The 26,712-nt window shown below is 39.3% G+C and overlaps 2 protein-coding genes and 1 long non-coding RNA gene across 3 annotated transcripts in view; all 3 read left to right on the top strand.

The window, feature by feature from the left end:
• The first annotated feature begins 4,936 nt into the window (after nucleotides 1-4,936).
• Nucleotides 4,937-8,600, top strand: LOC128146891 (uncharacterized). The gene is made up of 3 exons (XR_008236880.1): nucleotides 4,937-5,005; nucleotides 6,105-6,292; nucleotides 8,546-8,600. It is a non-coding gene; the product is annotated as an uncharacterized LOC128146891 (long non-coding RNA).
• Nucleotides 8,601-15,338: 6,738 nt separating this feature from the next.
• LOC128147260 (pulmonary surfactant-associated protein A-like) overlaps nucleotides 15,339-26,712 on the top strand; it is a 31,337-nt gene continuing 19,963 nt past the window's right edge. Inside the window, exon 1 of the mRNA XM_052799698.1 lies at nucleotides 15,339-15,609. The gene's annotated coding sequence lies outside the window, so the exon portion shown is untranslated. The remainder of the gene's footprint in view (nucleotides 15,610-26,712) is intronic.
• Nucleotides 18,417-22,290, top strand: SFTPD (surfactant protein D). Its single transcript, XM_052798456.1, has 4 exons — nucleotides 18,417-18,495; nucleotides 19,887-19,994; nucleotides 20,623-20,712; nucleotides 21,739-22,290. The coding sequence occupies exons 1-4, from the start codon at nucleotides 18,417-18,419 to the stop codon at nucleotides 22,077-22,079; spliced, it is 618 nt and encodes a 205-aa protein (XP_052654416.1). The 3' UTR covers nucleotides 22,080-22,290.

Here is a 26,712-nt window from a genome sequence, read left to right as displayed (position 1 = left end):
AGTAATTCATATTTCTGGCCTCCTGTTTTACAGAAGATATGTTTATGTGCACCTTATTATTGAGAGTTTACAATTCTGGACTTGACTTACTTTGGTGTCATTCACACAAAGCAGCTTATCTGTGTGTATCTACCTCTTTTCACGGTCGGGAAGATAAATGTACATTTGATAGATCCAGTCTGTATGTTTTTTGCCTCCTGATTACAAAACCCTAAGCTTAGTAAATTGGATTTTTGTGCAGTTCTGTTTGAACAAACTCAGTGAATCCAAAGCAACTGTGGGCTCAGATGCAATTGGGCATTAGCTATAGCTAACGAGTAAACCAGCAAAAAGGGATTTCAAGAGACAGGATTGTAAGGGCTGAATTTTGCTTTCAAGGAGAAGCTTTAATGGTTTAGGAGAAATACCCCCATAATTATCAGTTAAAGCCCTTGCCAAACTCATCACCTTACATTCAAAGAATAAAGGCTTCCAAGCATGTTGGACACCTGCCCCATTTCTGAAGTCCTCTTATTTTAGGGGACATCACAGACCCTTAACTATGAGCAAGAGAAAATGCATCTGGGAGTACTTACATGCCAAGGCTCTTACAGTGTAATGTGATAACTAAACCTTAGTTTACCGCTATGGATTTCCAAATTTTAGGTGATTTTTACAATTAACTTTTTTTTTTAAGGGCTTCTTTCTTAAAGGGGTTATTTAAGAGCTGTCCAGGAGCACTCATGCTATGTATTAAAAAGCAGCAAGTCAGAATGAAAAGTGGTAATCAATCCATCTTGATTTAATATAGTTACCTTATGGAGCATTAGCAGCTAAAGAGAGCCAACAGCTCTGACAGTAACTGTCATTAACTCTTCCAGACCAGACTGAGCAATGCTGCTGCATGCAATGCTGAGCACATCAGTCCCAGGAACTAGTGCTCCTGGTGACAGCTCCACCACTGCAAACCCACACCAGGCTGTGGCCCTGCTCAGAATGGAAAGCCAGGCAAAGACAGCAGAAATAGAAAGGAAATGGGGGTAAAAAGGGATCCAGGTACACACAAATGCCCATCTCCGATTTGTCTCGTTGGTAACTATGGTCAACTATTCTTCATTAAAATGATGTTTAGTATAGTCCTCCTCAGCCTGCCGAGTATGGATAGAAGGTTTGTGAGCATAGCTGATGTGAAGGTTTATAAAATCTTCTGATTCCCTGTGATTATGTGGTGAAAGGCTACATGAACATCAGAACACCATGCAAGATGCGAGTGGAAGATTCCATAAGTAAGTATTGTTCTATGGATCTTTCAATTCTAGGTTACCATATTTAAACATGCCCTGGTCTGGTAGTGAATTAGATCTGTTCCTGGTTGTGGTGGGTTGACCCTGACTGGATGCCAGGTGCCCACCAGAGCTGCCCCTCCTTAACTGGACAGGGGAGAGAAAATACAACAAAAGGCTCATGGGGCAAGATAAGGACTGTTTAATAAAGCAAAGGAAAACAAATGTGGACCTGTTGGAAGCATCATTTTGACTCCTACTAAATTCTGCAGAAATCTGATGTTTCCAGAGGGCTAAAGGAAAGAAATTTAACTTTAACTACAGAGGTCTGAAAATTTCCCACTACCAAGTTAAGGAAAAAAAAAAACAAAACCTCTAATGCAAATGTATGTGTCATAAGAGATTGAGTGCTCATAAAATGAAGCTGCTTGCAAGAAAATGCTATTAAGGCATTAAACCACTGAAAAAAACCTGTATAGAAGAGAGGGCTGCTGAAGGTTGTGAAAATGTCACGTAATCCATATCGCTGCCTGAAGGAAGGATAGAAGAATAGCGCTTTTAGAGCAAACCTTAAGGCAGTATGCTTTGCTTTCCATCTTCACTGAAGCTAGTTAGACAGAAAACTTTAAACCTCTCTGATTCAAGCAAGCAAGACTTTCCACCCCTTCCTCAGCTTTTTGACACAGGTGGTGGCTTTTTTGCTCATCTGTACTAGCAGGCAGCTGAAGAGGACAACATGGAAGATAAGGGAGCCACGATATCTGGTCACAGACAAGTAGCCTCGTGCATCAGCACCCTAGCTTCAGTGGCAGAAGAGGAGGCAGGTTTGCCACCCCCACCTAGCAAATCAGTCACTTCATTAGTCCTCCCCAAAAGAGCCTTCCGTAATTATATACTCTACCTCAGTTCTTGCAAAACTTTTTATTATTGGCTCTGAATATTATCAGTGTCTTCTCCAGTTATTTTCTAATTTACTTCACTACCAGATATCTAGAGTTTCTCTATGGCTTTGCATTGGTACTCGTTGTGGTTTTCCTGTAAGCAGCCTGGAGAGGATAGCAGAAATGTCTCTCAAATATGCCATACCTGCACACAATTCTTATGTTGCCATTGTCCTCTCGGTACAGATATTTGGGTAATATATTTTTCTCTTGTTTTCCACATTTTCCTCTTTAGAAATGTCATTGACAAGAGCATCTAATGCCATTCTATGCAAATATAAGGAGAAAGGAAATATATTTTTGCACTTTTCTTCCTAGCAGTATTCCTGAAAGCAGCAGAGGTGGCGAAGAGGATACTAAAGAAAGATAGGCAGGCCCAGATAAAACAGCAGCCATTTTCCAGCCAGAGGAGCCCCCAGCTTAGTTACTAATAGAGGCTAAAGTCAAGACATGCTTCTAATAAAGCCAGTATTAACTCACTATAATTATTTACCTTGCGGTAATGTTAATTCATCATCATGGCACTGCTACAAATAGAATATCATCACTTTACATTTTCCAGTAAATTCAATATATTCTGAAATTAAGGTAGTAAAACTTGTGATTCCACACAATAAGATGTAGCAATTGCTATTTCCACAGAAACCCCTCTTAATAAATGCAGTAATAGGGGTTAGTGCTGATTTTAATTTCAGAAGAGAGACAGAATTTTCTCCTGAAATGATAATTTATGTATTTCCAGTATATCTAGGTCAGTGCAGTTGTTTAGTGTATGTGGAAAATTGCCTACTGTGTACATTACCCTACGATGAAAGAAGAAATCTACTGTGTAGCACTGAAGTCTTTTCACTATTGTACGTCCTCCCATCAGGTAACTTTACAAAGCCCGATTGGGCAAACTTCCACAAAAAGCAATGCCTCTTTTCCACTTAAATAATTTTACTAAGGCCAAAAGGAAGGCTTAAAAAGCCATTACTCAGGCAATTACAGGAATTTATTCAAGGAGCATATAAATGCAAACATCTGAACTTTTTGAAATATATTCAGTTCTGGAATTCCAGTTAAGGTCCATAAGGATCAAATCTTGTACTTTGCTTTTGTAGTAGAAGGTTAGGGTTTCCTTATCATTGTTACAGCCTGTGTCTAGTGGTTTTAAGAGCAATCTGCAAATGTTTACAAAGCTATGAGACTAAAGTAATGATTACACTGTTTCTCTTCAACTCATTCTCTTCTTCTTCTCTGATTCAACCCATTGAATCATGAAGTGTTGAGGGTCTTGGAAAAAATGGACTGTGTGGACCAAAAAGGACAATGTTCAAAGACATTAGCGTAGGCTGGCATAGTCCAGCCTTTCCTTAAAGGAAACAAAAGACACAGAGAGTAGCCTACCATTACAGACAGAAGCCTTGTAAGGTAAACAAACATGTTATAAAAGTAGGGAAAAAAGGTCCACTTCCTCTTTTCAGGGTGAGATAAGGTCATTGTTTAGATAGGAGAAGCTGGTGTAGCATAGGTACAGCAGCTTCTTAGTCGCTTCCCTCATACAGATACGTTTTGAAAGGTGACTCAGATTGAGATTGGGTTTGCAAGTAATTTGGGCACCTGTGGGGTTGCAGGTTTTGTTTTGTCCTCAGCTGAGAGATAGAGCCAAGCTGTCGCATGGCTGGTAGTGATACACTGATGGCATAAACAATGGCAAATTAGTGTGTACAAGAAATACAAAATTCCTCTAAGAAAAAACATTTCCCAGAGTTTACTGCAGCTTCCTCGGAGATCTGACTGAAGTAATTCTCCAGGATCATAGTAACACCAGTGTGAAGTAAAGGCCATCTCAAAGGGTTTCTTGCTCCAGGACCCCTTTGATCCTGAACCCCCTAGATTTTTCAGAGAACTACAGAGCTGGAAACCCATTTAAACTTTTCGTTTGGAATAGCAGTACTCAGCTGAACTGACATCAAAGTACATTGGCAAATTAGCTATGCATTTCTATGCAGTGCTCTCACATGTGGGTCACTCAGGGAAATAACATGGCCTTGCTCAGCAGGCTCCTAGAAGCTGCCACTCTGCTATGCTGTGCTGAAAGTAATTTAGATCTATTGTGCTTCTGGGTCCTCCTCATTCTCCTGTTCCCAAAAGGCATGATTGCTGGTGGAAAAATATTCAAACTGATATTTTTGAGGGTGACTTGAGACTTCAAAAGCTCTTCATTGCCAAGCTGCTGGGCAGCTTGCTTCTCTAAGGAAGACAGCGGAGAGCAGTGCTATGGAATAAATAGCAGCTCGGCATAACCATTACCTGAAATAGATGATATACAGGCAGGAGAATTGCTTAGGCATGTAAGTAATAAAATCCTACAACTCAAGCTGGAAATCAATAAAAACAAATAGAGTGGTAAAAAGAGAACAATGGACAAATGCGTAAGTGAAAAGATGGATCCTGTTAGTAATTTCTGACTCCTTAATCAACAGGTCCCTGAGTTATTTGTCACTTGGTATAAATGTGTATGTTGCTTTATATGTTGTCAGTGTATCAAATTTAAGTAACATTTTGGACTATATTGCATAAATGATGTCCCCATTATGGTTGTACTCTATCACAGTAACAAATTCACTATTTTAGCATTCCTGCTTGGATTCCACACTGAAGTTCATCAGCTATATGACTTTCTTCCTTCATTCGTTTTGTCATCAGTGAAAATTAATTTTCTTGTATTCTGCTCTTCTTATCACTTTTAAGCAAACAGAAATCATCTGCTGGGTAGTGACTTACTGAAAGGAAATGAACATTCCTTCTCACTGCAAGGTAATATTAGCGACAATAAATCCTCCCATGACCTTATTTATCTATCATTTACTAGTCAATTCACAGTTATATGTGAAGAGCTGTGATGTATCCTATGATTATCTAGAAACAGGTTAGAAAACATTGGGAGAAAATGATGGTTGTTTTTTAGGGCTTCTCTCGTATGTATGAAAGCTGTTGGGGATCTATTCTATATTTTTCAGAATCATGTCTGTATATAGACATGCTATTTAAACCAACATGTTAAAATTAGGCTTCTTAAAAAAGTGGGTAAGTTTTCAAAAATTCTGGAAACCCACAGCTCTCATTGAGGTCAATGAAAACTTTGGGGTACCAGACTTTTAAAAAAGATGACAAATGTCTTCGGGCTGCAGCAAAAAGGAGCTCCAGAGACTTAATGGTGTAGACGTTGCCCATCTACTGGAGAAATTACTAACAGAAAATAGTCTGTGCCGGAAGATCCTGTTCTATTATATAGCTCCCTTTGCATTATAGTTTATATTCAAACTACTGGTCACGTAAAAATTATTCAGACTATACGAGAGAAGTGACTGAATGAGAGTAACAGTCATTCTTATTGCACTGGAGCTGCAACCCTCCTGTTGGATGGGACATGACTGAGAGGTATTTGAGAGCTAAGGGGTGCTGTCGGAACACATTAACAAACCCATTTTTGCATTTCTGTCAACATATCAAGATATTTTTGGCTCAGTCTCTTTGGAAAGATCTAGCGTTTCAAAATCTTGGGTCTGGAAAATCTTGATAACATCCAGATTTTTGGCAGCTACCTCTTAAGAGCAATTAGGATTCATTCCCTATTATTTTTCAAATACCGAGACACATTTTGTGGAAAGATACTCTACAAATGCAGCAGCTTTGATTTCTAATGAGTAGTAACGCTATTAAAGATTGATGACAACAGCTAGTTGTTTGGTTGGTGCCATAAATTAGCCAAACTGTGGGGAGGGGGTTGGAAACAAAACAAAACAAAAAATTAAAAAAAGAGGGTCCATTTTGGTTTTCATCCATAATGTGGGGAAATTGTGCGTGACATTTACAAAAGGCAAAACTTCATCTCTGTTGTCCTTGTATTCAAAAGAGTCAGGTCCAGAGGAGACACTGGGGAGAAACAGCTTGTTCTGTATTACTGTCCATCTACTACGTAACAGCCTATGGATGTGTCTCAAAGAAGCAAGTAAAGCTCGGAGCGTTTATCTAAGCAGGTTCAATCTGCAAAACGGCATCTGCCCCATGACCTTAAAAGTGGTTTTTAAGTAAAGAAGATGAGTAAGTGAAAACTTCCTATTAAGGAAGTTATTTGTACAATTCATGTTTATGTGTGACAAAGTGAATACAAGAGAACTTGTAAAATATTAGTGGAAAGTAGGTGATAGGAGCTACTGTACAAAGTAGTTATTGTAAGTATTTAATTTCTTTGCAAATATTAGATGTTTGATTGTTTTGTTTAGTTCAAAATTATCCCTGATATGTGCTTAATCCACAGTCCAAAAAGTCAATGGAAAGCTTTACAGTGCCTCAACTGTTGGTCAAGCAGCATATGTACTTTAATTAAATTCAGATTTTAAAAGTCAGCTAACTGTTGAAGCCAGACTAGTTCTTTCCTCTGGGTGATAATTTTGGGGGTTAATAATTGGAGAAGGTGTTCATTTGTAGATATTTCCCATTATCTCCAGCAGTTCAAAAGCATCTGGTTTACTAAGGCTTCTATATAATATAAGAAATTACAGAATAATTAACAAAAGAATATCCCAAAGAACACCAGAAAATAGTGAGGGAGTGATTACTGGAATGACATGGAAATGGATTTGGCATAGAAATACACATATTTGAAGTCTACCTTAAATTCTATAAAGATCAGGCAATTTAAATTCAGTGCAAAAGGTCACACAAAACTGAGAGTGACGCTAGCTACTGTTTTATTACATTGATTTTATTCAGGATACATAAATGTGTATTATTTAGTCATTAAATAAGTCTTGTGTTCCTTTGATATTGCTTCAGCATATTATACACATTTAGTTCAGAGTTAGTGCAGATGAGTGTGGAGTTAGTGCTGTGAAGTTAGTGCAACTCAAGCCCACTCTTCATGCTTTTCCATAGCTAGCACTGAGTTCAGAGAAGTTGGGTGTGTGGGCATGCTTTTCTGTGCCCATATTGGAGAGATTTTGTCAGCAGAGAAGGGAAGGAGGAGTTGAGGGAAAGGAGATCCCAGGTATTAAAAAAAAAAAAAAAAAAGAAAAACCCCCACCCAACTAACTGTCTTCTTGTTGAAAGATTCTTTTTACTGAAAATGACATAGTTCTGGCAGAGCATATAGAAAAATTTTTTGAGACAGCTGTCTAAAAGGCATGTGGAATCTGAATTTCCCAATTGCTTATAGTTACTAAAAAGCGCGGTAACACTGCCAGTATGGCACATCAATTCAAACAGTGCAGATGTACCACATCATATTGCAGTACTTCTTAGCCTGAGATGTTCATTGCTAAATTTAACGTCCAAAAGAGTGCAGCAATGGATAATGCAAGTGCTTTAGTAGAGTTGAAAAAGTGCATTCCTCCTCTTCATTGGTTTACTAAACAATCTGAAATATTGATCCTGGAGAAGAAACGTAGCTGTTTAGCATAAACATACGATTGGCTCATGTTGTTGTTGAACCTTAAATACCTTAAGAATGTTTCAAAAACAATGGTTTCTCTCCCGTTACCTCACACCAGTCCTGTTTAGCAAGAACTTGATCACACCTAAAGTGTTTGTCACTATCCCAACATTACAGGGCTCAGCTGTTAAGACAAGTATTGGAATATATGCTAAAGGAAGCATATGGCTTTGCAAATCAGGGAGGAATTTATTTAGTAATAGAATTTTATTTTAAAATTGCTCATTAATTCTTAAATCAGCTTTTGGTTACAAGTATTTGCTTAAGTTTATGCAACATAAATTGCATAAAAGTACAGCTCAACTTATTTCCTATGAATAATGTATTTGAACAAATATAGGCCTTTAATGTGTTTGCAGTTGATTTGTAGTCAGTTCGTACTTTTTATGCCTGAGCTCATTTTTTCAAGTTGTTTACTCATTTAGGTTAGAACTGGGATTTTACATATCTCCAAGTATTTACTATGCCATTTTCAGGATGTTTGATTTATTGCTTGAGGTGCTTTTTTCCTTTCCTTGAAAGTGTCTGGGAGTCCACCTGGCTAATAGGCTCCTGAAACTTTTACTGTGTTTGAGTTTACTGTGCAGGTAATGGAAAGAGAAGTCTAAACTGATGGAAAACATTTCTCTTCTTCTTGTGCGAATATTAATTCATGCAATGGTTGTGCTATCATCTAATAAACTCTTTTGCATTCCTCCTATATGACAATGCATGTGTTCAAATATTCATGACTAAATAAATAATAGTATGCATAGATTGGCATCACTCAGACTAAAGAAGTTAAATAAACCATGAGAAATATTCCAGGAGGAAATAATTTTATTGCAAAGTCACGTTTTCTGAAACAGGAATGTTTCTTTCAGATCAGTTTCTAAGAAACTGCTGGAAATGCTGCTGTTTCTGAACCTGGATGTCCTGGTGCAGCCCTGCTCACCCTCATGCTGGCCCTTTTGAGCTGGGACTGACTCAGGTACTTCTTTTGTTTCTTCTAACTGATCCATCTCAAATTGCAGTAACTTAAGTTTCTGCTCACCACTCAACCCGCTGCTCATCATTCAGTTGCCCAGAGTCTCCAGTCACACATGTCCTTTGAGAGAGACAGCTCAGGGATATCAAGCCCATGAAAATGAAATGGCTGGTTTCTGTTTCATTGCTTTGCCTAGGCAGCAGGATTTCAAGGCAGCGCAGGTCTGTGGGCTGCATGGGCACTGCCAGCTCTGTGGCCAAAGGGCTGCTCGTCCTCCTCGTGAAGAAGAGTTGCCATCCTTGCAGCCCCTGTCCTGGTGCGAGAGCCCCGTGGCTGTGACCAAGCGAGGCTCACCTCACCTCACTGAGACTTCAGACATTTCCAGGAGGTGTAGGAGGCAAATTGTGCTCCGGCCTCTCAGAGGTGGGAGTGTAAGGGAAAAAGAGAACAGCAGGCTTTGGCTGGGAAATGAGGCTTCCTATGTTCTGCTCTTACACCTGGTGTGTGTGGGGGTGTGTGTGCGCGCGTGCAAATGGTGCTGAAAAGGAGGCAGTTTTACTTTTGTGTTTGTATCCATTTCAATCAATGAGTGCTAAGTATATGCTGTACAGGGGAAGGAGCAGCAATTAACATAGCATGTTGCTTTGTCCCAAAGTGATATTAACTTGCAGTAAGGCCACGTTAGCAGAAAAAGCAATCAAGTCATAACAGGCAATCGGGGAGAGCTGAACATGGGAACACCGTCCATGGCAAAAGACCAGCATTTGAAATCCTCGTTACAAGCCGTAGGCTTCATTTAGGCTCAGGTCTGGGGCTATGCAGTTACTAGCGCAGCACAGCCTTGCTGGAGCAGTGCTAGCCCTGATGAGCACCTGTGTCACTCTCTACGTAAGAGATGAAATCAAAAACCATACAGCTCTTCAAAGCTTTCACACTGTCTTCTGAAAAAGCTACTTAGAAATGTGCTCTGCCATTTTTATCTGTGCTCTGCTTAGTACTCACAGCTGTGTTGAGTTATATTCTGCTGCGATTTTTCCAGTGCAATTTTCCTCTCCTGGTGGAGAGTTAAGCTAGTCCTTAACACGACTATCTAAAAAAACCAAAAACCCCCAACCCCATCCTGTCTGTAAGGATGCTGCCTATTAATATGCCTTGTAATTAGTACATCCTGCATCTATGTTCAAGAGGCAGAATTTCAGTTAACGTCTTTGGCTGGTAGGAGTTCCCTGTCAATGCGAGGGAGGGGGGAAAGCCAAATGGTGGGGGCTCTGCAGCTCTATTCCCCGGCCCCTCTGGTCTCTGAGAAAAATGACTCATGGATCAGTGGCCATCATCCTGTGAGGAGACTTAGTTGCCAAGACAACTGTTGCCAAGACAGACTAGTTTTCCTTGGGAACAATTTCAGTGCGTTATTTCTGTGCAGCAAACCATCTCCCATGTCTGTTGTTAGACCCATGTGAGAAGCTATTGGAGTTTTAGCTCCAGGTGGAAATTAGGAAACAGTAGGAAGGGAAAACAAGTCTAATTACCAAAAGGGAGTTTGTGGTCCTACATGGATCTGCACAAAGTTTGTGGTCCCTCAGGCTGTATGTGCACTCTGCAAACATGGGCCCCAAAACACAGCATTGGAAGCCTCTTCAAGCCATGAGATTAAAATGAATTCCCAAGCTTACATTTCTCTTTTAAAAAATTTAGTTGGGAATAGGATGAGGTCCTTGGGGATATTCTGTATTGTAGTACATAGCTATGTAAGTTTTTATGATTGAGTAGAGTGGCTGTGATCAGCAGCCTGCATGTGCTGGAAGCAACAGATTCCACCACCTCATCTGACCTGCGAAATGCTGGTGGATTTTGGAGCAATTGATGTGCCCTCAGAGGACTACTGTGTTCCCTTTGAAATTGCTTGTGAGTTTTATACCGCCTGAAAGATTGCCTTATCTTCACTTTGTTAATGGTATAGTGTTAATGGTATGTATGCAACAGTCAAGAATCCCTCTTGTTACAGAGGCTTTTAAAGTTTATGATTCAAAACTTTACCATTCCTATATTAGTTTTCAATTTTTTGCATGAAATACTTCTGGTTCAAGCAGAAAATGTCTTTGATTATTGTATAATATTAGATAATACCCAACTGAATGGATGTAAACTAGTTAAATGGATAAACTAATCTGAGAAATACAAAGCAAACAAATATAACACTGTTCTTCTTGTCCACCAGAGGTCACTTACAGGCTGCTTTATTCCTTATTGGCCGTGCTTTCACTTGCCTAGTTAGCATCTCTTGTTTCCCGTATTAAGTACTTCTGGATCAGCTGTGCAAACGCACCTCCTGAAGACCCTACTAATGACTTTGAATCTTTTCTAGAATCATTAACATTAGGAAACAGAAAGGCAAAATCCTGCTGAAACAAGAAAAATCATGAAAAAGTGTAGGGACTTCATTGATCCCATAATGTCAGTAGGTAATCTCAGTAACTACGCCATGCTTCACAAGCTTTGCTGTGCATATTAAATAATTTTCAGTGAGAACAGATTCTACTCTGTACTGCTAAATCTATGTGGGATTCTCATCTGGATTCTTATGTGTTCAATGTTCACAAAATGCTTCTCAATGTGCACCTAAATTGAGAAGCAAAATGTGACTACAGCTTCTGATTCTTCAACTGTATGTGATTCTCAGCTGTTGCATGCTTGCAGAGGCCTTTGCTTCACAAATTTTTGTTGCAACATGAAGAAAACCCTTGGGAAGTCTTTACTTGACCGATCAGTTGTCAAATGTGAACAACTCATCCAACTTTGGCAAAAGATGCCATTCTGCATCTTCTATGGCAGCTAGAGTGAAAAGCTGGTGTTTTATGAGCCCTTAAGCATCAAGGAAAGGCCTGAGTGAGTTTGAAGGAGTCTGAAGGGAAAATAACCCTATTCCATTCATGTTTCATTTACAGCAGATGAAATAAAAGCAAAGGAAGAGCAAGAAGGTTCCTATTCCTCCAAGATGAATGAAGGGCAGAAATTCCCCATTACCCCAACAGTTAGAGTTTGTGCTCTGAACTTTGTATGAATGGCATTTATTTTTGTTTTGTTACTTCTTGATGGTAAGATTTAACCTCTTCTTGCACAGAACAATGTAGCGCTGAACAGTATGGCACCATACACCCATGTAAGCATCAGCATATTTTTTGTTTGATTACCTGAGGAAATATTAAGGTGTAAACTGTGGTTTTATTGTGAAGCACTGTAATTTCTCTTTGTATGTGGGTATGCTAGAGCAGAAAAAACCCCTGTGAAATCCTCTGTCTCCCTAGCTCCCTAATTCTTCTCATATTGGGACAAGACTGTAGCTGCTCTCAAATATAAAAGTGTAAATATGTCATGATTTTACACTGTGCTTAGTTTTCCAGTTGCACTAAGCAATGCATTCTTTGCAGAAGTCAAACAGAAAGCTGGGTGAAAAGTGGCCTAGCGGCTGAATAAAAACTTCTCTTGAGTGATGGACAGCCCATACAGCGATACGTTACAAATGTATAAGGTAAGTTCCCTTAAATCTCTGTGAAGGTGAAGACAGAAGTTGTTTGACTTTATAGTCAAACTTCTACAATGTTAGTAAAGCAGAGCAGCTGACTAGGAATGGTAAGAATAGCATCTTGATGTTATCTTCTTTCTGAATCTCATGCTTTTAAAGCTCAGACTTCTTTTAGCTCAGGTGACAGGAAGCTCAGTCAGCAAATTGTCAAAAGCGGAGGAGAAACTCGGTACATGTGTTCTTAATAGTCAGCACCCCAAGTGAGGGATCCTGTGTGATTTGTGAACTTTGAATCTCAAATGGAACTTAGAGTTAAGCAGGTTGTTTGGGGTTTTTTGGTCTGGTCTGCTTCAGAACTGCCTCACTCCCTTACAGCTTCTGTAAAGATTATATGCTTGGTCTTGCAAACTCCAAAGTACAGACCCAGCATCTCTGCAAAGTCTGTTTTTAATAAGAAACAGGAATAGTTTTTGATTTATAAGCTTAGGTCCAGGCTAATATGCAGTCATTTAAAGTTTGAGGGAGGGGAAGGTGGTACAAAATTCCACTTTGTTCCTAGTTTGTCAGCTGTGTGGCCCAGGACGGAAAAATAAATTAAAGAATATCTGACTCTCATTAATGTCCACTGGAAACTCACTGGGATCTGCTTATTTAGGTCTTTATTTTTATACATAAACATTAACTCAGAGTATTATATATGCTGAAGCTTATGCTGTCTAATTTCTACCATGAATGAAGGGTGAGACTCTGTAATAATAATTACAGTATTATTCCTATTCCTACTTAACTGTGTTATTACTATGACATTGTTCCTAGTGTGTCCCACTATATAAATTCCCTCCTCTCTCACAAGACGTTGATACTTTTACCTTGCTCTTAATATAGAGAGCGGACACAGGACATCCAAAGATTTTATCCTTAATGAGGGCTGACTTGGGGTACTAGCCCAAAACAGGAAGCAATTGTTCATCTGCATAGTCTCTGTGGCAGGCTGACAAGTGAAAAGAAATAAGTGAAGAGCTTCAGCTCTGCTCCATCCTTCTTATTGTGCAGACATACGCATGCATAGTAGGTTACACAGGCAAGGGATAAATCACTACTAATTCAGAAGAAAAAGATCCTGCACAGGACAGCTTCCACCTTATATCTTTCTAAGAGCTCTAATTAAACTCACTGCATGAGCACCTATTAAGAATGGTGCTTCATAATGCCTGGTTTGAGGTTTTTCTGAAACAAGGTTATTCCTAGGTTTTGTTCCTCAAAAGTCTTTAATTCTGACTCTAGTTGTCTCAATGAAAAGTTTGAAATACTTTGTAAACTCCTGGTTTGGGGATAAGAGCACTCTGTTGGTTTGACATCAAAGTAAACCAATGAGCTAGCTGTGCATTTCTATCCACTGCTTTAGCCATATATTCTTTTGCAAGTGTCTAGAAGCTGTCACCCTGCTATGCTGTGATGAAAATAATTGGATATAGTTCCCACTTCTGTTATTCCCATATGATATTGCTGCTGGTGAAGAATACTCAAAACTGATGGCTCCAAAGGCAAGTTTGAAACTTTGAAAGCCAAGTGTTCTCACGTGCTGAGCTGCTTGCTTCTCCAGGGAAATCTGCAGAGACCTGCACCATACATTAAAGAGCAGCCAGACGTAAGACCATTCCCCCAAATGAATGATATGCAGAAAGAAGGTACATTCAAGGATCTAAATAGTGAGGAACTCGGTACTCAAATTGGGAACGAGGAGAACCAAATAATTCTGGAGGAAGGGAAGGCTGTATAGAAATAAGGAAATAGAAAATGAAATTACAAATCCAGTGAAGAAAGACATTTAATAATTAGTGAATACTAAGCCACCTGCCCTTACAATTTTTATTTGTCACTTGATGCAGGAATTTACAATAGTCCTGTAAGTTTGGGTACTGCATATAAACATGATGGGTTTGCCACAGCTTAGTAAAATTTCTACCGTGTGATGAACTGTTTCAGCAAGATGGTGTCCTGACCTAGCAAGAACCTAGGGGTGGGGAAATTGCTGAGAATCTGATCTGCTTCATGCTTCCACTTTTGCAGGCAAGCAACCTGCAGGGAACTTCAACAGACATTCGACAAACCAGACATTTTTGTGGGTTACAAAGTTACAAGATGAGCCCTGCATGCCATGTGTTGACAGCTTATAGATACCACATTTGGTTCTTGGCCAAAAAAGCAAAGGTCAGTGTGGAAATTTCAGCTTCCTATTTAAAAAAAATAGATCTCGAATTCCAAATCTCTGTTTAATGATGTTGGCTCTACAATGTTTTTATCAAATCATAGCTGACAAATAGCACTGCTCTGAACTGATGTTTTAATTTTGTTTTTACTGAGACTAAATTTATTTTAGCTCCTGAACAGGAAAGATACAAAGGCAGCCTCACAGCTTGCCGCATCTCTATCTGATGCCACCACATCAGAGAACAACAGCCCCAGAAATGGGATCGTGGGAACAAAAATCATTCCTGACACTGCTGCAGGGATGGAGAGTTTGAATTGGGTTTTTGCAGCTGGAGATGTCTAACAGACCTTCCTCTGCGTAAGGAAATTTTCTGCAAGCAGAATTGCCCAAGACATCTCTTCCTCAGCATTATATTTTATGTTATTAATTTTGTAGAGCTACCCATGGCAATATCCCCCACACTATTCTTGCTACTGTACTTTTCATGTCCACACAATGTACTATAGCCAGCTGGACAGTGCAAGCTCTATTGAGAAGTTTATTCTAATTACTAACTGTATCACTAGCATTATAAGAAGACAAGTAGTAAGTGATTTACTTTAAAGATATTCCTTCACTCCATGTTGTTTTTCCAAATCCTACATCCCATTTTTAAACATAAATGGGGATGTTTGAGTTGGCCAAGTTTTTTCCAGGGATAATTCAGACTACATTGCAGGAAAGGCAGTCACTGCAGTCAAGGAAGCCTCAAATATCCTTCCCTCTCCTAGGGTATTCAAAAATGAACCCATTGACTGAATAAAGAGGAAAAACCTTACAGTCAAAACTTTCAGTGCCTGCAGTTGTTCTGATTTTTTCATTGTTCATTTGCACTGTAACACAGTCAATGTCTGTCCAAGGCCAGGCAGAGAGAAAAGGGCTCACTCCCAGAATGTCATATGCAGTACCTGTAAATAGGGGTGGTGAGATTGAGGTAGGCAATCGTTAGGATTGTGCAAGACAGAGATAAGCCAGTAAGCAACCTCTTCCCAAATTAAAGCACAAAATTACAGCTTTTAGTAGAAATGTAGGGGATTTTTTTTTCTCCCGGCAGGCTTGTCCTCATGGTAAAAATCCAGCAGGTTTCTGTTCCGTTTCTTCTCTGCTACGTTCTGTTGTGCTGGCTGTCAGGGAAGCCAGTGGTGCGATAAGAGTTTCACTGTGTACTGATCAAGGAAAGGTGTTGGTAAGTAAAGATCTCTTTTGCTGTGATAAGTATTTGACCATACTGAGGCCATGCAACCCTTGCAGGTGCAGACATGCTGGTTAGAAAGGACTTTTGTAGGCTGCCCTACTGGACCACAGCAAGCTGATGAGGAGGACTGTTAGCAGGATGTAATCTATCGGTTTAATAGCATTCTGTTCCTGAGTATTCTCTGTATAAATGTAATATCTGCTTTTGAAGAGCAGTTTCCCTAGTACTTGACTTCAGTAGGGCTGTCCTGTGTTGTCAGACTCTCAGGTTTCGGGCTAATGACTCAGAGACGTCACCTCCAAGACTAGGTCTGGAACAAGGACTCCCTGCTGCCTTTTCCAGGATCCCTTCCCTGCTCTTACCTGCATTGGGTGAATCGTGTCCTAAAGCACTTTTTATGGAGGAACAAAAGTGTTACCTGAGATCTATGTCTTAAATAGGACCTCCAGAACTAGCTACCTCCTAAATATAAAAGTTTCATGGCACCTTTCAAGGCCTAATTCTGATCTCTGCTGAGAAAGTCTGCACCTGTGTAAGCCTTGGGACCTGAGGACTGTCATGCTGTTATTACATCCACTTAGTGTGATTCTGTATGTGGGATTCTCCATCTTCTCTGAATATAAATATGGATTCCAAAACCTGTGGGTTTTATTTCAGCTCCCTAAGATTTACTCCATTTTTGTGAGAAATTTGGAACATTTTGCTTTTTTATCTAAACCATTGTTGGTGCAAATTATAATTAGTCTCTTTGGGAAGTGATTTCATTGCTAGTAAACCCTGCCACCAATTTGCCAAAGGTAAACAGGCACTTTGGCTCTCCTAGAATAAAGGGTTGAGGTGGTCAACTTGGAAAACTTTGGAGGTAAATAGATCTTAGGTCCTGGCAGGCAAAGCCAACAAAGGCTTGTGTGAGGCTGAATCTCCATAGGGAGCGGACTTCTCTGAGAGCTTAACATTTTGTTTCCAAGTTTTCTGTTATAGTGCTATTATTTTAAGCTTGGTCTTGCTGCCTTCATGGGAGACAGCAGCAATATCAACTTCCCTGGTACTGGATAATTAACATAGTATAAATACTCAGCAGAAGGAAATCCTTAGAGGGCTGTTAAGGACTGGCTTGAGTCCATGAAGCTGGATAAGAAATATAAACCAGGATTCAAGTTTTGCTATACTAGTTAGCTAAATACCTTTCCTTACTTTATTTTCATGTATGCTATTGCCCCAGATTTTGATGGGAGCCTAATGGAGGCAGCACAAAGAAGTATAAATAAAAGTGGTGCTTCTTAAACTCTGCTTTTTATCCTAATGATAATGTTCTCACAGTAATATGCTAGTGATTATACTTTATATTGTACTTTATCAGATGAAACATGACAGGGGAAGCTGCTCTCTGTGGATAACCTTTTCTGAAGCTTAAAATAAAGAGAAATAATTAAGGTGACTAGCAAAATTCACGCTGGATTTAATTTCTGTCCTTACCTCAATCTGTCAACCAAATGGTGCTTCCTTAGGCTTGTCTTTCATTTTGACTGGTAGAACTGGGAGAAAATAAGGCCAATTGACTTTAGTATGTGGCTTATTTAACATAAAAGTTTGTCAGCTCTTGTTTCTGGTAGTTTCATTTTGGTTTTTCAGTTAAACACATATTGAAATCAAGGAAAATTACTGTGGTGCAACTTGTCAGAACATCACGCAGAGCTTTACCTTATGATGTTACTGCCTGTTAGTGTTCTGCTCAGAGAGGGCAGCAAAGTATTGCAGATCTGGGATCCAAGAGGACTTCGGCTCTGAGGTGTAATACTGAGGAAGAAATGTATCTTATTAATATACAAGGTCTGAAAGCAGAAATTGGGAGGCAATCAGATCATTACTACTTAAACGCACTAGTAGTGGAAATGCTATCAAGAGAAACAGCTTAATCACTCTAAGCTTTAGACATACAGCAATCCTGATAGCTGTGGAAAGAAGAGTCTCAGCAGAAACACAATAGCTGGAGAGTTCAGGATTCATCCCAGACTGGAATACTGTATGACTCATTTGGCATGAAGAGAAATGCTTTAAATTTAGACATACAATGAACAAAACATTGAAATGGATTTGCAGCATGGTGAGATTGATGACTATATTGCTATATTAAGTATTTTCATTACAGCTTGAGATTTTCAGATTCTTATAAGCTTGGTTGTTTCTTTTCTGGTTTCCATACATAAAGATACAATCAGAGGCTAGATGAAATGGTTCAGACATTATCTCTTGTTCTTGGTCTTTTGCCTGAAGACAGGAGTGTATTTCCTAGGCAATGTAGGCAACTCTTTCCTAGGCAACCCTTTAAAATTATGTAAATGAAGGAATTTATGAAATGACTGCTTGATTTGTCACAGATCTGGGGGCTTAGCAATGACTCTTCTTCAGCCTTTCAGTGCCTTGGTACTTTGGCTTTCACTGTTGATGGTAACAAGATGGTGCAAGTAATTTCTCAAGAGATACTGTGTTGCATTAGGAAAAGCACAAGGTCCATCACTGTTCTTAAATTAACTTGGGAGGAAATGACACAGGCTGCAATTTACCACATCATGAGCATCAGCAGAGTAAAGTCATATAGCTCCGCACCCCTTCCAAGGGGTGTCTGGCCTGGAGAAAGCACAACTTTGAAGCCATAGTTGTGTGTAAAGCCTGTGAAAATTAACCTGAAATTGGGGCAAGGAGTTGAAGAGCACGGAGAGGCTGAACAGCTGGTAGCAGTGACCTCTTTAGCCATCTCCCTTTTGTCCTCCTGTGCTCATGTATCAGCACCCTAGAAAATGGTGTCTGAAACCACTGCGGAGGCTTTACCTGGCACAGAAGCGCAGCAGGGGTTCCCTGCCCACGAGTGTTGTGCTGGTACCAGATAAACCAGAAGAGAAAGTTTATTCCTGCCCAGTAATTCAGTGCAGTGCTCCTGCAGTCAATGGCTTACCAGGCAGAGATGGAAGAGATGCTCCCAAGGGTGAAAAGGAAGAACCATGTACAGAGCTATGAACATTTAGCAATACTGTATTTTTGATACTCCTTATCATCTCTTTAGTCTTGTTTCATGCCGCCTTCATTCTTTCATTTTGTCTTTTTAATTCTCTCCTTTTCTTCTACCCTATTAACCTTTTGTAGGCTCCACACAATTTCAGGAAGCTGAAAATGCTTTCTGCATTTATAATGCTACTCTAGATACCTGGCTTTTAATAAATAAATACAGTACATTTTCACAGCAGCCCATAAAACACAGTTGTAATGAGATTTTAATCTGATTGTACCATTTGTACTCTGAATCACTTAGAGAGTTTCCTACAATACCCTACTAAATGATTATTGCTTTTTCTTTCCAGGGGCCAGCTCTCAAAACCAGAAATCATGCTTGCTATAGTTGGCTCCTAATCTGATGGTCATACCTTGATTGTTTCATACTCACTAAGTCCCAATAACAGAATTCCCCCAAGGCATGATTTGTCAGTTAGGTGACTTTTTTCATGCACTGCTGCAAACAGCAAATAGATCAGCAAGTGCTTTCTGTCATGTGGCAGAACCAAGTCATCTGCTCTCCCAAGCTGCCAAATCATAGTTTCTGTCCAAACTTAATAAGTACATATGGAATCGTATACTTTCTTACTGTATCCTGTCTGTGTTATCATGTTATCCTCCATGCATCCTGGAATTAGATAACTGCTTTTCCACCTCCAAGCAAACTCCCATTGTTATCAATACCACTTGATATGAACTATGACATAAAATTTGAGTAGCATATATTGATATTCTGTATAGACATTTTCTGGTCCACATACCCTCAGTATGTCTTCTGCAATTATATGGTTGAAATAAGCAAAGCCAGCACTATCTGTTTCAACAAACTGCTTCAGAGGTATCCTTAATCTTATGATTTAGCTCATTTTCTAGATCATATACTGTACTGTGTGATTGGATTACAGCTGAAGTATATTGGCTTTCTGGTTTTAGAGCATGGGTACCTCTGCAATGACATGAGACAGCATTTATTTCATTGGATTTTCAGTGCTGTAAGTAGGTGTAGTAAAGAATTTTTCATCAAAAAGTAATGCATTTCCTAGCAAATGAAGCTTTCCACAGGAACAATTCAATCTTCCTGAGATGCTTTTATTTTCCGGGGGGGGGGGGGGAGAAAAAAAAAGAGTCAGTGTTTAGTACTCTCTCTAAGCACTAAGAAAACATAGTGGGAGAAAAACTTAGAAAACATTTAAACAATTTTATTTTAAATCAAACTCTAGGAGAAGAATTGAGAGGTCTGCAGGGTTTCCCTGGAAAAGCAGGACCTCCAGAAATAAAAGATGATTTGGGATCACAAGGAGAGAAAGGAGAAAAAGGAGAACGTGGAAGTAAGAAATAAATTTCTCATGTTTCTATAATCTGGCTTTCAAGCTTTTAGTATATTTTCCAAAAAATATTTGTGTTAATATCTGGTATCCTTACAACATCATTTGAGGAAAGGTGTGATTTCCAGAAGTATAAGGAGTGGAAAGATAAGTTGTCTGTTACATAGGAGATGAGTTGACCAACATAACTGGGGGGTGAAAAGTGTCTGGAATGAGTCACTAGTTTATTGTTGAGAGTGAAACAACAAACCTTCTATCACATTATAAACAACATATTTTTCTTTCATTCTTTGCCTGTTCGTGTGGGTTTTGCTTCAACTTTAATTCATTTAAAAATGTTTACATCTGTGTTTTGCCTTTGAGAACTGGGCTTTTCCCTCTGAATAGAAGATGACTTTGGCAGCCCTGAGAATTCAAAGCCCACCCAAGTATTCATCCCAGTCAGGGATAAGGCTCTCCCACTGGGACAAATTTCCATGGAACAAACCTGCAATGTGACCTGTGGTTTCTGCTCTGGAAACCGAATAGCGCTTTCACATGGCATCAGGTTACAGGAAAGCTAAACATCTCAGAGACAGTTGTTGTGTAGTCATTTTTATATAAATTACTAAATAACATCCTTAACTCCTAGTTCTAGTAGCCAATGACCTGCACAGACAAGTAACTGCTTTGGAAAGAAAAGTACAGGTTTTGGAGGCTGAACTAAATAGATACAAAAAAGGTAAGGTCTAATCGTTGATTAGTTTTCTTTTTGGCCTGGTAAAATGATGGACATGCTTGTGCTGGAGAAGGGACTGAAAACAGTAGGCTGAAATAAATATTACAAATTTCTCTTGTGTTGCTCATGGGAGACAGTCATTAATTAAATGCTGTCTCACTGAATACATCCTTCCTGAACTGACCTGCCCACAAGAACGTTGTGCTGCTACCATTCCCACATCATCAGGGGAAAATTTAACTATGTACATGGCCCAGTTTTTGTATCATTGTAGATGATGTGGCAGACTCCTTTCACACTAATCCCAGAAACCCATTAAAGACAATAAGATAAAATAACTTGCTCATTAAAGACAGCAACTGTGTTTCAAAAGAATCGCTGTTAGTAGTTTTATCTGCTAAATGAACAAGAGCTTCACTTTCACTGGCTTTTTATGAAAGCCTGTCAAGCATGTGAGCTATATATTCCTAATTCTCCAAGATAATTTTATATTTTCTGGAGAAATACTCAGTTTCCCAGGCTTGCTAAAGCTGTCTCTGTCTCCTCTTTCCACTCTGTTGCTTTGAACCCTGAGTTCTGTTACAGTCCTGTGACTGTTTGGTTCCTGTGATAAAGCTGATGGGTACAGAAGATCTCCTAATTGCAGCTCAGTTCCTTTGTATGATTTTAATTGATCTGTGATTTTTGCATTGAAATCTGCCAAGCTATTTTGTCATGCTTGCAATTTGAGTGTGAATTCCTTCAGATCCTGATTCAAGAGCTGTAATGCTATATGAACTGGAAATGAAAAACATTACTACAAGACTTGTGATCCAGCTTCTTGTGAAATTCCCATTTTCTTTAAGTGTGGGCTTGATATTTCTGGGTGTCTATTTTGTTTGACTTCTATTGGATTCTGCCTACGACTTCAAGAAATAGTCTTTTTATAGCTGGTATTAGCTACTTCTGAAGTACAATTGTGATATGGAGAAATTACTATAACATGATCAGTTTTTGGTATAATACAATTATGTTCACTTTTGTTTCTAGCTTTGATTTTAAAGAACATCAAGAGTATTGGTAAAAAAATATTTGTCTCAACTGAAAAGGAAGATACTTTTGACAATGGAAAATTCTTTTGTGCAAAAGCTGGAAGTGCATTTGCCTCTCCTAGGAAGGAGGCTGAGAATACAACTTTAAAAGACTTAATAACACCTTCGAAGCAGGCTTATATGGGGATATCTGCTGAACAGACTAAAAGCACATTCATGTACCTGAATGAAGAGGCTGTAACTTACAGAAACTGGAATGCTGGAGAACCAAATAATCTAAAAAATGAAGACTGTGCAGTAATGCAAGACTCTGGAAAATGGAATGAAGTTGATTGTTGAAATTCATGTGCCTTAATTATTTGTGAATTCTTGAGCTGATGAATCTAAGAAAACCCAAAGCTTTTGCTCTCAATTATGTATGTGGTTGATATAGAAGTTTGTTCCCATAAAGGTGGCCTGAGATAACCAGAACCAGAGTGTATTTATAATTGTTTTCTCTTTCACTTTCAGTTTTGAATCTCCTAATAAAATACAGATTTAATTTTTTCAATCATTATGAATTAAATTGTGTTTATCATATTGATAGTAAGGCTAATAATTTATGGCATGCTCAGCAGGCTGGTTGTTATACCTTCCTATGGGTTCCTCATAAATGCAGCATGAGGGAAGCATTTTTTAATAATCTTGAAACTAATGAAAAATTTTTATATATTCTGTCTTTAAGCTGAGCTGTAAACTTGGAGATATTACTCTCTACATGTTGCTTCTGATACGTTCTTTTATCATGTAGATAATGGACAGTGCATACAGTCTATGTTATTTCAGTATTTAGTGATAGCTTTTCTCCCAATGCGCTTTTACTCTAGTTCTAAAATTGACTGTTAATGATCACTTAGAGCCTAAAGTGGTATTTGTCGTCTGGGTACAGAGGTCCATTGCACACAAGTGATTACTGACATGCAAATAATTTCTTTTTTGAAGTTTCAGCTATTTTCTTGCTGTTTTTTCCATGTGATAGGAAAATGAAATGTGCTGTAACTACAAAGAGGAATAAAACAGTAAAATGTCCAGCCAGATTGCTTTGTGTGTGGTAGAACAATCACAAGAGAACAAGATCTTTGTTGGCAATCTATAGGCATCATTTGAAGTTCAGGAGATACAGATCAAGATTTAAATGCAGTAGAAAGCAGAATATTTTTGTGTTAAATTAAACACAAGAGTCTACTGGTGAAGTGTACTCCAAGTGGAATTTAGCTCATGCAGAAAAACAGCAAAAGGCCTTATTTACGTGAACAGGTCCTTAACGTGAAAGAAGTGATACCATAGGTTTTTATGATTTTCTTGATGGGAGCTTCTTTCACCTCAGGTGAAATACAGACTGGATTAACTAGGAATAGCTGAATACCATGACAACAAAGCCCAATACTAAAAGTTCAACAATTAAGAAAACTGTTTACATGCAGACTTTAAATTTTTGACCATGGAAGAATAGATTTTCAATTCCTCTACCACTTAGTTTAAGACATGTAAGTACCTCTACGGAGAGAAGGTCTCTGTCTACACTGGCAAGTTATGTGGACCCACAGGAACATAGGAACATATCTGTACAGAGGAGCATTTGGTGTCCAGCTCTTCTGTTTTATAGCTGTTATTTTCATTGCCTAATTCCATGTCTACCTTTGTAAGTAATGGCATTTCTTTTCTCTGCACCAGCTTATACAGGTACAGCAAAAAAGCAATTACTGAAATTGGTGAAGGGCATGAATTTTCTAGAGTATGATTTATCTGCTGATCTGCATCATGTTCTCCTTGTCATTACTGGCAATGTATCTTTGCAGTTCTCAAGTGAACTGCATTCCTTTTCTTCATTAATTGCTGCCCTGTAGCTATAAAAACAAGAACTTTTTAAATTTTGCCTGGGAGTTTTTAATCAGTATTTATTATATGAAAACACAGGATATGGTGCAATATTTAAAAGATAGATTTGGGTTAATTTAGGACAAGAAAGAGACATTCTAGAGAGTAGGTACAATCCTGTTGTGCTTCCAGGTTTAGGGATCAGTGGTAATTCAGTCTCCAATGCATTTATTTGGAATGATTAGGTAAGTCTACTTTGAGATTGTATCAAAAAAACCCTGTGATATGTTTTGTGACCATTTCATTTGGAGCTGGACTAACAGCAATGACGTGTTATGCCCCCAGTGCATCATCCAGTAGGTTACAATGACTAAACTGCTGGTTTGAAACAGATTTGGAGTAGTATTTTGCAGATGTGAACAGTTGTGTTCTTTTAACTGAATTTTTTTAGAAATACTATTCCTAATTGCCATATCAGTCACTCTCTCAAGAGTCTAGCTCTGAAATATAATTTAGACTAATTTTTACATGATTTTTCCAAGCAAACCTCCAATACGGTTTGTTAGAAATTTATGAAGTTTCTTGTAACCTTATGTTAAGATTTTTTGTCTTTGGAGAGCACTACACTTCAAATGGGATCTATACAAACTGCAAAACTCTTTGCAGGTAAGTGCAAAAATATTCTTGTGCTAAAAACATTGGGAGTTCACGAAGGCAGAATGGGAGAACATTCATATTGTATGCTCAGTTTCGTACAGTCCAGTTACCAGATAACTAACTTTTCTACCAGGCTGTGTACGTGAAAGGTGTATTTGGCCCCAGCAAGGATGGTGTATATAGCAAATCCGAGCTGCTTTACGTAAACGTCCGGTCAGGTCATCTCTTGGGTCCTTAAGCTCTCAGGCTTCAGTGTGGTATCACTTCTGTTCCCAGCATTCCCCATCTTGTAGGTTTACCCTGGTGTAAACCATCTCAAGGAAAACGGTTTCCCAGCTGAAACACTTCCTGTGCAGAAGGGAAACCAAACTCTGCTCCGTATTACACTGATGAAAATCTATCCCTAGTGGAGTTGCCCTAGAAATGCAGCTGTGTAAGTGAAAGTATTGCTCTATTGGTCTGGGCTTACCCAGTAAACTGTCCTGTCCTGAACCACTGCTCGGAGGAGCAGAATAGCAGTGCTCAGATCTGTGAGCTTTGGCAGGCCGTTGCGTGGGAGCAGGCTGATCTTCTGACTGGACAAAAGTCCACAGGGCAGAAACAAGACCTGGAAATAGAAAATGAGCTTTTATTGAGTCATATTACTTGAAACTTTTAAACTTGGCAAAGTATTGCTGAGTGCCCTAAGTTCTGACCTTTCTCACCATGCATGTTAGGGAGACCTTTTTTAAGGGACACCCTTCTTTAGTAGGTGCTGAAAAGAGAGGAGTTTGAAATTGTGTTCTATTACCTTCCAAGAGGCTTAAATCAGCATCCCTGATGACCACTTAATTTTGGATTAATTATAAACTAATCTGTAGTTGCTGTTATGCCCCTGATTAGAACTATCTCATTTGGTGCTAATATGACCTCCACAGAGCTTCTGAGTAATTCAGGATGAAAGCAGCACTTATTAATCAGCTGCTGGGTTTATCTTTCTAAAACACAATTTCAGGCTAAGTACCAGCTTAGGAAGACCTATTTTGTCACATGTGAAAAACCACAGTCTCTGAAAAGCTCTTTTCCTTCTCTCTATTTTTCAAGCAGCAATTTTCAGGGGGATCTACAAGGTGGAAACAGGAAGTTATTTCAGTCAGTAGCAACTTGTACTTACTGCTTTATTTTTTTAATTATAACACATAAATACAGGGGAAGGGGTGGTTAACTTATGCCCAGAGCAGAGGAGAAACATGCCCTTTGCTCTGGTTGTTTTCTGTTGTGAAGGCATCACCCTCTTGTGTGAAACATGCAGAGGAGAACTGTTGCCCAGGGAAGTCTGTGGCTTTAGCGCTACCAAAGTGGCTCTACCCTTTGCCCTAGCACCTGGAGATATAAGGAAAGAAAAATAATTCCTGGATTGTAGTTTGGCCAGTAATGCCCAGGAGAAGAAATAATGCAGGAGAGCGTGGAAACCTAGGTGCACCTCGTATCTCTTTTAAGCTCTCTGCCAAACCTCTCAGCACTAGCAGCATGACTGGATCCTCTGTGTTATCTCTAGGGAATGACTTTATCCTGAGGCACCTACAGTTAACATCTTCTTTCTTTTATGGTCTGTGACCTTAGTGATGGTTCAGACATCGGTAGCTTGAGCTGTTTAGATCAGTGCTTCAGGGCAGACTGTTGTGAGAGCTTTTTCCTGGCTGTGTGCTCTGGTTTGTTTGTGTCTTCAACTAGCAGCACAGTTTGTCCCACAGAGCTGAGCTTGTGCATTAATCCTGCAAGAGGCTTCTGGCAGCTTTGCAGTGGGAGGAAGACTCTACAATGTCTAACTGGTTGGCATCCTCTTCCAGGGTGTTCAAATACAGATAAAACTTCAAGCAGCTGGACTAAGTATACAGAATGCGAGAGCAGTAGTCAACCCACATTAAGGTGTCTGATTTCAGAGACTCTGGGCGTGCTAACGTTGGGCTTCATGGAAATAGGGCCTGCATCAGCTCAGTGGTGCAGCAGACTGAATTTCAGTGTTTCGTTGCAGCCTTAACAGAAAATATTACTACAGAGCTGCAAAAGGTGCATGAGTATGTATACTGTCTCACAACATTCAAAACCCCAAAGCGGCCCTCTGTTCCTGCATTGCTTTGCCTTAGTTTGGTCTCTTTCTTACCCTGTTGTTTGGATACTCATGGCAACTGTATCATGATGAGTCCCAGTTGTTCACACCCCTAACTGTCCTACTCCTTCTCACAGCTTGTACTTGAACATATTTGAGAGATGTACTAAAGGCAGTGAGAAGGGGAGGGAGGGATTAAACCATCTGGTCCTGCTGCCTTGTTGCAGCTTTCCCCATCAGGCTTTCTGCGCTCTCTTGGGAGACCTCTGCACAGAGCATCTTTTCCCCTTCCTCCCGTCTGCATTGCTGGGCTACAACTCTTGGCCACCTTTGCCTCGTGCTTGAGATATGTACAAAGAAAGGCTCTAT

Source organism: Harpia harpyja, chromosome 10, assembly GCF_026419915.1.
Source record: "Harpia harpyja isolate bHarHar1 chromosome 10, bHarHar1 primary haplotype, whole genome shotgun sequence".
In the NCBI taxonomy this organism is placed as follows: Eukaryota; Metazoa; Chordata; class Aves; order Accipitriformes; family Accipitridae; genus Harpia; species Harpia harpyja.
This window is presented reverse-complemented; position numbering and strand designations above follow the sequence as displayed.

Bases quoted from the DNA above. Each gene is read 5' to 3' on its own strand.
- SFTPD (XM_052798456.1), top strand. From the start codon at position 18,417: ATGGTGTCTGAAACCACTGCGGAGGCTTTACCTGGCACAGAAGCGCAG. The intron at 18,496-19,886 runs GTACCAGATAAA...ATCAAACTCTAG, and splicing joins TGCCCACGAGTGTTGTGCTG to GAGAAGAATTGAGAGGTCTG. The intron at 19,995-20,622 runs GTAAGAAATAAA...CTTAACTCCTAG, and splicing joins AGAAAAAGGAGAACGTGGAA to TTCTAGTAGCCAATGACCTG.